Source organism: Oryctolagus cuniculus, chromosome 20 (genome assembly GCF_964237555.1).
Source record: "Oryctolagus cuniculus chromosome 20, mOryCun1.1, whole genome shotgun sequence".
Lineage (NCBI taxonomy): Eukaryota > Metazoa > Chordata > Mammalia > Lagomorpha > Leporidae > Oryctolagus > Oryctolagus cuniculus.
Window position 1 is genome coordinate 47,071,505 of NC_091451.1, and position 11,054 is coordinate 47,082,558.

An 11,054-nucleotide genomic window follows, 5' to 3' on the forward strand; every position below is an offset into this window, starting at 1 on the left:
GGGCTGACCTGGGGGAGCCTGGCCCCGTGGCCCTGGGCTGACCTGGGGGAGCCGTGGGCCCTGTGGCCCTGGGCTGACATGGGTGGTTCCGAAAGACAGAGGCACAGGTGCTTGGTGGCCACTGGCTGAGGTCAGAGGACGCTGTGGCCCCTGGACATCACCACCCCGGCTGCCTCCCCACACTGCCCCTGAGGGTCCCAGTCCCAGGGACAGGCGGGGCCTCCCTTCCTGGGGGCGTTTGCGGGAGGACAGCCACCCCAGCCTGGGCCCCGCCATGGGGAAGGCAGCTGGGGTGCGCCTGCCTGGTGCTGTGGCCCACGATTCGTCCCTGAGCCAGCAGTGTCCGTTTTCTCCATGTCCCCTCCCAGGCAGCCCCTGAGGGCCCCCCCGCGGCTCCCTGCGGCGTCTCTGCCTGCTGGTCTGGCCTGGGGCCTGGCGGAGGAGGGGCGAGGGCGTGGCGCTCCAGAGCAGGCCCCATCCCAGTCCTCCCCTCCCCCTTCACCCCCTTCAACCTGACCGGCTGGCCAATCCGCCAGTGGTGCTGAGCGCACCCTGCCCCAGAAGCTCAGAACCCAGGGGTATGCTCTGGCCACGCCCACCCGGCCGCCCCGCCCCCAACTAGCCAGAGACCCTGACCACACCCGGAAGGCAGGGTGAGGCAGGGTGGGTCCCTGGGCGTTCAAGGCCCGAAGTCACGGGCGGAGAGAGGGGCGCCCCCCACCCAGGCCCCCGGAACCTGTGGTGACGCGGGAGGAGCCTGGGTGACGCAGGCCAGGCCCTGCCCCCGCCCCTGCCCCTCTGCTGCGCCTGGGCTCCGTGTCCAGCCCGGGACCGGAGGGCTTTGCTGAGACTTTGGGGTCACAGTGGACCCAGCGGACCCCTGGAACCCGGCTGCACTGCCCCTCCTGCTGTCTCCCGCTGGCTGCCGGTCTCTGGCCTGCTCCCGGGGTCCCCACAGCAAAGTGCTTACCCACGGGGAAACCTGCTCGCGAGAAGAGGAAGCGGGGGCCACGCACACGTTGTGCCGCTTCTGATCGTGTTTCTGGGGTGCTTCCCCCACGGAGCCGCCTGCAGGCAGGACGCTGAGTCCCCGCCGGGCAGAGGGAGGGAGGTGTCGTCAGCCCCATTGTACAAGTGGGGAGACTGAGGCAGCGGGATGACCTGGCCTAGCTGAGGCCCATCTGGCTGAGTTTCCGGGGAGCTGCCGTCGGTGGGTAGCGCGGTGCCCCGTCTCTGCCGCAGCCAAGGTGGGCACTGGGGGCCGCGGGGCGGGCATCTCACTGCAAAGCGGTCCCACACGGGCCCTCGCCTTGCAGCCTGTCCACGCCTGGGCACCCAGCACATCCAGTCTCCGGGGTTCCCAATGGCAGACACGTGGGCTGTGCCATCTGGAGCTGGGTCAGCCCAGCACAGAACCAAGGCCAGGCCCCCCTCCTGGGGGCCCCGGGCCGTGCCCCACACCTGAACTCTGGCACACCCAGCAGCCGTCCGCACCCTGCCTGTAGCCCGCTGTGGCGGCGCACTGGCGGTCGGGGAGGGAGCCAGGCCCAGCCGCGAGTGGAGCAGCAAGCACCCCCCTTCCTCACGGGGGGTCTGGGGGCCCAGGACCTGGGGCGAGATACCAGCGGGGTCCTCCAGGGGCGGCTCTGGCACCTCCGGCACTGCAGTCCTGCGCTCGGCACCGTGGGCTCAGCCGGACCCCTCCACCAGCCTCTGCAGGGTGTGTGGGAGGCCCCCGGGGCCCGGCTCTGACCCTGGCGGGGGCCCGGGCCGCAGGAAGTCCTTGGCGGGCAAGCGCAGCTCCTCCGAATCCGGGGAGCTGCTGAGCTTCGTGGCGTCCACCTTTGCCGACCACTTCTTCCAGCCCCGGCGGATTCTGGACACTTCCTGCCGAGAGTGCTCCGTGGCCAGCACGTAGATGATGGGGTCGGCCACGCTGTTCACCGTGCACAGGCACAGGAACACCACGGAGGCCGTGTACAGGCTGGCCTCGAAGGCGCACACGGCCGCCTCGTCCCCGCGGTAGTAGGAGAAGGCGGCGGCCTTGAGCAGCAGCACCAGGTGGTAGGGCGCGAAGCAGACCAGGAAGATGAGCACCACGGCCACGGCCGAGTGCCGCACCTTGGCCTTCTGGGCGGCGCTGAGGCCCGCGCTCAGCCGGACGCTCCTCAGGATGCGGTGGTTGGTGAACACGATGACCACGAGGGGCCCGGCGAAGCCCGCGGCGAAGCGCGCGTAGTGGAAGGCGGCGATGCGGCTGCTCATGCACAGCTGCTCAAAGCAGGTGCCGGCCTCCTCCTCCTCCATCTGGAACACGGGGTAGTGCAGGAGCCCGACCAGCAGGAAGACGCACAGGGACACGAGCACGGCCGTCCTCTGGTGCCGGCGGCCGCGGCTCTCCAGCGCGTACACCACGGCCACGAAGCGCTCGCAGGAGATGCAGCACAGGAAGAGGATGCTGACGTAGATGTTGCAGAAGAAGATGTAGGCGGTCACCCTGCAGGCCGGCAGGCCCAGCGTCCAGCGGTGCTGGTTCTGGATGTAGACCACCCAGAGTGGCAGCGTGCTGGCGTAGAGCAGCTCGCAGAGCGCCAGGCACAGCAGGTACACGGCCAGCACGTTGCCTTGCAGCGCCTGCAGCAGGGTGAGCCACGCGGTCACGCAGTTGGCCGGCAGCCCCAGCGCGCACACCACGCTGTACACCGCCACCAGGGTCACTCTGCTCTCCTCGAAGGACACGTTGCAGATCTCGGCCGAGTGGCCCGAGGCGATCTGAGGGACGGAGGTGGCCACCGGGGTGGCGTTTCCTGTGGGATGAGACCGGAGTGAGGCCGGGAGGCCGGGGGAACCGCGTGGAAGGTTCCTGGCGCCAAGGAAGGGTCGGAGGGCACAGGAACTCCAGACCGGACACGCCCGGTGTTGGCTTCCCGAGGGGGTTTCTGAGAGACGCCTAGGCCTCTGGCACCCAGCTGCTGTGACCCTGTGAGGCCCTCAGCCCCCACCTGCCTCCCTGGCCAGGGTACTGGCACGGGCCCAGGGCGCCAGGGACCTGCCAAGGTCGATGTCTGACCCTTGGCCTCCCTCCTGGACTTGAGGGCCTCCTCACCCCTGCCCACTCCGGGGCCCTCCGCTGCCAGGGCCTGGGGTCATGGGGCAGAAGTGACAGTGACCACTGGTGGGTCAGGGAGGAATGGGGAGCGGCCGTCCCCGTGCCCGGCCTCCTGCCCCCCGACCCCCGGCTCCTGAGTCCCCGCTGTTGAAGGTGACCATCTCCAGTGTCCCGGTCAGTGGGGCTGGGGTGCAGCCAGCGCCACCGTCTGCCCGAGGGAGCACCGACTGCCCAGCCCTCCGCCCCTTCCGCTTCCGCCTCTGCTCTGACCGCTCTGTCCTGCGAGGGTGCTGGCGCGTTCGCCCTCTTGAGCCCAAGGACTCCCCGTGGCGCCGTGTCCAGGCCACGCCAGAGCGTCCCTCCATGGACCGCCCCTGCCTGCCCGGGCCGTGGCCGCAGTGCTGCTGTGGGACGCCCGCTGGGTTCTGGGTCTGAGGACGTCCACGCTGCTCCCCACGTGGCCGTGGCAGCGCACACTCCCAGCCCCTGCTCACCGACACCGGCTGTGCTCTGGTGACGGCCACTCTCCCAGGGGCGCCCCGTGCTCCCTGCTCTGCAGACAGAGGCTCAGGGTGGGTGGAGGGGGCGGTGGGGGCGGTGCCTTAGCACAGACTGGTCCCCAGCTGGCAGCCCTGCTCCGAGCTGCAGGAGCCACCATCGCATGGCCCTGGAGGGCATGCGCCCGCGCCCACCCTGTGCAACCGCGGGCGTGGCTCCCGGGCACTGCCCTGTGCACCATCCAGGCACCAGCCCGCCACAGCCTGCCCTAGGGGTGTCTCTGGTCTGCACCCCACCCCCAGCCCCTGCAGCCAGCAGACCCTGGAGAGCCATCGCCTGTCTTTTTTCTGTTCCTGGCTTTTCCCGACTCTTTCTTTTTTTTTATTATTATTATTTTTTTTTTATTTTTTTGACAGGCAGAGTGGACAGTGAGAGAGAGAGAGACAGAGAGAAAGGTCTTCCTTTGCCGTTGGTTCACCCTCCAATGGCCGCCGCGGCCGGCGCGCTGCGGCCGGCGCACCGCGCTGATCCGATGGCAGGAGCCAGGAGCCAGGTGCTTTTCCTGGTCTCCCATGGGGTGCAGGGCCCAAGCACCTGGGCCATCCTCCACTGCACTCCCTGGCCACAGCAGAGGGCTGGCCTGGAAGAGGGGCAACCGGGACAGAATCCGGCGCCCCGACCGGGACTAGAACCCGGTGTGCCAGCGCCGCTAGGCGGAGGATTAGCCTAGTGAGCCGCGGCGCCGGCCGCGACTCTTTCTTTCTTCCTTTCTTTCTTTTTTTGATAGGCAGAGTGGACAGTGAGAGAGAGAGACAGAGAGAGAGAAAGGTCTTCCTTCTGTTGGTTCACCCTCCAATGGCCGCCACGGCCAGCGCGCTGCAGCTGGCGCACCGCGCTGATCCGAAGGCAGGAGCCAGGTGCTTCTCCTGGTCTCCCATGGGGTGCAGGGCCCAAGCACTTGGGCCATCCTCCACTGTACTCCCTGGCCACAGCAGAGAGCTGGCCTGGAAGAGGGGCAACCGGGACAGAATCCGGTGCCCCGACCGGGACTAGAACCCGGTGTGCCGGCGCCCCTAGGCTGAGGATTAGCCTAGTGAGCCGTGGCGCCGGCCCCAGCACTTTCTAGAAGTACTGGGAAAGGTCTGAGTCCCGTTCGTGACAAGCAGCCTGTGTGTGCACATGTCTGCGTCCACGGAGAGGCAGCGTCTCACCTGGCATGGCTGGGCTCCAGGCTCCAGGCTCCGGGCTCCAGGCTCGGGGCTCAGGGCAAGCTTGATGGTGCCTCCTTCCCCGTCCTGCTGGCGTCACTCAGACAGCTTGAAAGGACCTGAAGGGACAGCAGGTGACCGCTTTGGAGAGCACGCCTCAGACCTGGTAGTGAGGTGCAGAACCCCTCCCGTCAACAAGACGACCTGGTGGGACCGTCCCCATCAGCCAGCCTGGTGTCACCTGCTCCCGGCCCTGGGCTCACCGTCAACCACGGCTGCGCAAGCTGGAGCGGAGAGGGCGCCGTGGCCACGCGCTTCCCCGAAGGCCGTGGGGTCGCCTGCTCCACTTAGAGACGCCGCCCGGGCACGGCCGCCACCCCTGCACCCGCGTCCCGCTGCCCGGTGCCAGTCCTGGCTTCGACTCCCCATGTGCGGCCTGGAAGTCCCTGCCAACCTCGAGGGAGACCCGGTTGAGCGCCGGCCTCGCGGCTGCAGCCTGGGCCAGCCCTGGCTCTCACGAGCGTCTGGGCAGACGAAGATCTGCGTCTGTCTGTCTCCACCTTTCAAAGGAGCGTGTGAAGCTGACACAGGAGGGACTGACGCTTGGACACTGGCGGTCTCTGCTCCGACTGTCGGAACCTGGGCTTGGCGCTGGAGAGTGAGGAGCCGGGCGCCCCGGGCTGTGCGCTGAGCCCCGTCTTCGGAGTGCTCCCCACGTCCTGAGCGTGGAAGTGTCCAGGCGAGATGACCGGCCAGGAGCTGCCGCGCTGCAGTGAAGGGGCCTCGGCCGGAGCGGGGGCAGCGCAGGGGGCACCCAGGGCCTCTCTGCTTCCCTCCCTAACAGGGCTGCTCCGGAGCCAAGACCCCTTCCTGACCGACCCAGGAGAGTCTGAGGGAGCTGACCGCTCCGAGCTGTGGACAATGCGCCCAGAGCCCCCAGCCGGGGCAGCCCAGGCCTCTGGACCCGGCGCGTTCCTTGGTCTAGCAGCCAGAGGGGCAGAGCGGGGCCAACGAGGCTCCAGCTGCCCCGGCTGCCCCAGCCACCCACGCCTGCACCCAAGTGGTCAGGCGGCCCCAGGGGTGCAGGCGCCTCGCGGCCATCACGCCCGCTCCGCCTCCTGGGCCTCCGCCCTCCGTTCCCTGTCGTGGAGACAGGAAGTGAGTTGTTTACCTGGATTTGCAGGATGCGCACGGCTGTGCCAAGAACCCCAAAGCAGTACCTTGAAAAGACTTGAAGCCTGCGAGTCCCCAGTGTCGGCCCGCAGGGCGGCGCCCCTCCCCTGCCGCCCCCGCAGGCTCTGGCCTCCAGGAAGCACCCCAGCCGGCTAAGGAGGCAGAGGAGAGGGTCCCCAGGCTGAGGGCCAGGCCCCCCAGGGTGGGTCCAGATGGCCACCAGAGCAGGGGACCCGGCTGAGGGGTCCCGGGCACCCCCAGCTTCCCCTGACTGGACAGGGGATTCCTTGAGAGCCAGCCTGGGAGGGCGCCCCCTCCCACCGTGACCCTGGGGAGCAGAGAGCAGGCACCGCTCTGCCCTGCAAGAGGAAGTGGCAGCCGCCCTCCCCCACGCCGGCCCCAGCTGTGGGCAGGGTGGACCTTTCACAACCACGTCCCAGGGGTGAGGGCCGGGGGCCACCTGCTCAGCCAGAGCAGGGCTGCGTGGCCACCGAGCTCTGGGCACCAGCCGCAGCGGACCTGTGCAAAGAGCAGCCCAGCACGCGGCCGCCGGGTCACCGGGCTCTCCCAGCCCCTAGCCCCAGTGGGCGCACAGCTTCAGGTCGGCTCCTGGTCCCCACTGGCCCCCGTGTGCAGCTCCAGCCTGGCTGCAGCCGGGACAACACCCACAGCATGCCCGTCCTCTAGGCACCGGCACGCACAGCGCAAGACGCCCGGGTGCCGCCCGGCCCTGCGGTCTCACCACCTGTGCGGGCTGGCCACCGCCCACCCTGCAGAGCCCCCGCTGCCCTGCAGGTCCCTCCTGTCCCCACGTGCCTTTCCATCTGGGCAGCAGCCAGGCCCCTCGTGCCCCTCCCCCGCATCACACCCAGGAAGTTCCCCAGAGCCTGGGAAGCTGGAGGCGCCTCCGGCCATGGTGTGGTCCTGGCCGAGCCTCGGGCCTCTGGACCAGCAGGACAACCGAAGCGGCCGGGAGCTGTGGGCCCCTCCCTCAAGCCTCTGCCCCTTGTGTCTGGGGCCCCCGCGCCCCAGGTCTCTCTTGGAGGACTGAGGTTGAGAGCCCCAGCTGTGCCCGCAGATGTGGATGGTCCTGCCCAGCCCGGCCTGGCCGCCCTGACTTACCCAGGCCCATCCCGCCGACACCAGCACCAGGTTTGAGGAAGTAGCAGGGGTCTGGAACGCCCCTAACCACAGCAGAGCTGAGCCGGGTTGGCCCAGGGCGGGCTCTTATCTCCCAGTGATGTCAGCTTCCTGGGGGCAGGGATGGCAGGAAACCTCCAGACCCACTTCTCTGAGCGGTGACAACACCAGGCCTGCAGGAGCCAGGGAGGAACACACCCGGCTACAGCCTGAGCCTGACACAGCCCGAGCCCGCAGCCCGCAGCCTGCGCCTCCCCTGGGAAAGATCTCTGCTCTAAGCTCACAGCCAGTTTGCTGCCCCCACCAACCACCCCCTGCCCGAGGGGCTGCTCCTGGGTTTCTGGGCGGGGCGCAGGTCTGGGACCTGAACCCTGGGTGTGTCCAGCCCCAGGACACTGAGCCACTCTCACTTCCTGTCTACCGGTCCACCCTGGCGCCAGGCCTCCCAAGTTGAGCAGCCGTGTGCACCGCCTTGCTGGGCGGCTGGGGGCGCTAGAGAGCTGGCTCTCACCCCTCCCCCACCGGGCTCCTGTCCGGGGTCAAGGCACCCAGGAAGGCAGCAGCCGCTGGGCAGAGCTGGCCCGGAGCAGGCTCCAGGGGCGGACCTCAGGGTCATGGGCCAGGGGAGGGCACTGGATACCTCCTGTGCGCCACCGTCCGAGCAGGACGGGGCTTTGTAGGGAGACTTCCAGGCCTGCAGACGCTGGCGGGCCCGGCCAGGAGCGTCGTGCGCTGGGGACCCAGGCTGGGTGCAGGGCCCCAAGAAGAGGACCACTTGTGCCGAGGTCCCCGACCTTCGCCCGGCAGGTGCCCCTGGAGGGACTTCCTCACTTAGCGCATGACGGGGGTGGGGGGCCACCCAGCGTGTCAGCCGCCTGCTCTCGGCTTCATTCAACAGCCCCCATGCCCGCGCCTGCTCCATGACACGGGTGTGAGGGACACGGCCCCTCCTCTGCCAGATTCCTGTGCCCCCACCCCACCCCACCCGGCTGCTGGGTGTCCATCAGGAGAGCTTGTCCTGGGCTGAGCCGGTCTCAGGGCTGGGGGAGGAGGCTGCAGCACTGGCCACATCCACCATGCCTGGCGGCCCCCAGAGCAACAAGGCTGGGCAGGCAGGGCACCAGGGGCCCACGTGTGTCCTGGGAGCCCCCCTCCACGCTCTCCTCTGTAAGGAGGTCCCCGGCCGGCTGTGCCAAGCGCCACAGGCCCTGGTGCAGGCTGGGCCTCGGGGTCAAGTGTCCTACGGAGGCGTGGGGATTCCCGCCCCTCATCACCCTGATTCCAGGCCCCCCCCCCGCCACGTCCTGGGTGGGATCTGCCTTCTGTGCCAGCAGTGGTTCCCCCAGCGCCACACCTGCAGGCCGGCGCGGGCACAGCTGGGCGGCTGGAATGCAGAATGGGCCGGATCCTCTGGCTTTCCAGTCCTCAGTGAGGTTGGAGGAAACTGGAGTTACTCGCTCTGCCGCTGGGGCTGAGCTGAGCCACACGGGGCTCTGGGCATCCCCCGCCTCTCCCCTGCCTCCCCTGCCTTTCCTGGCTTCCCTGTCTCTCCCCCACCTCCCCTGCCTCTCCCTCACCTCCCCAGCCTCTCCCTCACCTCCCCTGCCCCCCTGCCTCTCCCCTGCCTCCCCAGCCTCTCCCCCACCTCCCCTGCCCCCCTGCCTCTCCCCTGCCTCCCCAGCCTCTCCCCACCTCCCCTTCCTCCTCTGCCTCTCCCCCACCTCCCCAGCCTCTCCCCCACCTCCCCTGCTTCCCCTGCCTCTCCCCTGCCTCTCCCCCACCTCCCCTGCCTCTCCCCTGCCTCTCCCCCACCTCCCCTGCCTCTCCCCTGCCTCTCTCCCACCTCCCCTGCTTCCCCTGCCTCTCCCCCACCTCCCCTGACTCTCCCCTGCCTCCCCAGCCTCCCCAGCCTCTCCCCCACCTCCCCTGCCTCCTCTGCCTCTCCCCCACCTCCCCTGCCTCCCCAGCCTCTCCCCCGCCTCCCCTGCCTCTCCCCTGCCTCTCCCCCACTTCCCTTGCCTCTCCCCTGCCTCTCCCCCACCTCCCCTGACTCTCCCCTGCCTCCCCAGCCTCCCCAGCCTCTCCCCCACCTCCCCTGCCTCCTCTGCCTCTCCCCCACCTCCCCTGCCTCCCCAGCCTCTCCCCGCCTCCCCTGCCTCTTCCCTGCCTCTCCCCCGCCTCCCCTGCCTCTCCCCTGCCTCTCCCCCACCTCCCCTGACTCTCCCCTGCCTCCCCAGACTCTCCCCCACCTCCCCTGCTTCCCCTGCCTCTCCCCCACCTCCCCTGACTCTCCCCCACCTCCCCAGCCTCTCCCCCACCTCCCCTGACTCTCCCCTGCCTCCCCAGCCTCTCCCCGCCTCCCCCGCCTCTCCCCTGCCTCCCCCACCTCCCTTGCCTCCCCTGCCTCTCCCCCAGCCCCCCCTGTATCTCCCCAGCTTCTCCCGCCCTGGAGGGGGGAGGGGGCCCCGAGGAGGGGGTTTTTGAGAAACGTCACAGGGGACTGAAGGTTCTGAAACTCCTTTGTGGGGGCCCTGAGTGTGAGGCAGGAGTTGTGGTCTCAACAAAGTGTGGTTGTCCCGGTCGGGGCCAGGACAGGCTGCCCCCCATCACCAGGCCTGCCCACAGGGTTCTCTCGTTCTGGGGCTGCCCAGGAAACCCCAGTGTCCGCTCCTGTGGTCACAGACAGCTCCCACCTTCACACCTGCGTCCCAGACGTGGGGCAGGAAGAGCACGAGCGCAGCCCCTCCCCTTGGAAGACCCTTCCCAGAGCCCCGGACCCTGCTCCTGTCTCCCCGGCCAGGGGAGGAGGCCTCTGGTTTGGCTGAGCCAGCTGGCGGTGGAGCCCGCGGCGGGGCAGGGGCCCACGTCCTGCTCTGGGCTGAGGAGCTGGGTGCCTGGGAGCAGCACCCCGTGTTTCTCCTCTTGCCTCACTCCTGGATGGGAGCCTCATGAATTTAAAAATTAAAAAGCTGCAAAATAGCAATTCCAGGAAGATCATGAGAATTCTGTGCCCTGCAGGGTTCAAGGCAAAATGGGGCAAACGACCAGGAACCAACACGGGCGGGCAGAGGAAGTGAGCACGCTCAGCCGTCCCGGGACAGAGGCTCATCCACGCTGTGGCACTGGGTGTGGCAGGGCAGCCGAGGGCCCCCACCCACTGCTGAGCACCCTGCCTGTGCCCAGAGAGACAGCCGGGCACATGCGCGTGTCCTGGGCGGATGCGTGTGCATGCAGGTGGGGAAGGTGGAGTGGGGTGGCTGAGAGGGCGTAGCAGGCATGGGGTGGCAGGAGTGGGGTGGCAGGAGTGGGGTGGCAGGGGTGGGGTGGCAGGAGTGGGGTGGCAGGGGTGGGGTGGCAGGAGTGGGGTGGCAGGAGTGGGGTGACAGGAGTGGGGTGGCAGGAGTGGGGTGGCAGGCCTGGCGTGGTAGGCGTGGCAGGCCTGGCGTGGGCATGCTGGGTCCCTCCAGCCAGGAGAGAAGCCTGGACCCAGCCGCTGGCACAGCCAGGGGTGTGGACCAATCGTGAGGGCTGGGGGCGAGGCTGTCAGACCCGCGTAGCAGAGCTGGCCACGGTTCCAGGCCCCTGCCCAGGCTCCAGGCCCCTACGCCTGCTCTGCCACCCCCCCTCTCCATGCCTCTCATGTTTATTTATTAAAGACTTACTGACTTACTTGAAAGGCAGAGTTCCAGAAAGAGAGAGATTGATCTATCCGCTGGGTCACCCCTCAAATGGCCACACGGATGGGGGACTCAGGCTGAAGCCAGGAGCCAGGAGCTTCCTCCGGTCTCCACGTGGGTGCAGGGGCCCAGGAACCCGGCTGGGCCCCCAGGCATCAGCAGGGAGCTGGGGGGATGGGACAGCTGGACGCTGTAGGGAAGCCACCAGGCCCACCGGCCCCGCCTCCTTCTGCCGCCTCCCTGCCGTCC

At 68.8% G+C, this 11,054-nt stretch overlaps 1 protein-coding gene across 3 annotated transcripts; it reads right to left on the reverse strand.

The window, feature by feature from the left end:
- Positions 1 to 1,015: 1,015 nt before the first annotated feature.
- Positions 1,016 to 7,516, reverse strand: GPR132 (G protein-coupled receptor 132). 3 transcript variants are annotated; one of them, XM_070065366.1, is made up of 3 exons: positions 7,111 to 7,516; positions 4,819 to 4,934; positions 1,016 to 2,807 (listed from the first exon to the last, which is right to left on the reverse strand). In XM_070065366.1, exons 2-3 carry the CDS (start codon positions 4,823 to 4,825, stop codon positions 1,690 to 1,692), a joined length of 1,125 nt encoding a protein of 374 aa, XP_069921467.1. In that variant the 5' UTR covers positions 4,826 to 4,934; positions 7,111 to 7,516; the 3' UTR covers positions 1,016 to 1,689. The 3 variants fall into 3 exon arrangements, with proteins under 3 accessions (XP_069921467.1, XP_069921469.1, XP_069921468.1); XM_070065368.1 differs by lacking the exon at positions 7,111 to 7,516 and adding an exon at positions 5,987 to 7,104; XM_070065367.1 differs by lacking the exon at positions 7,111 to 7,516 and adding an exon at positions 5,079 to 5,973.
- Between the last annotated feature and the right edge of the window lie 3,538 nt (positions 7,517 to 11,054).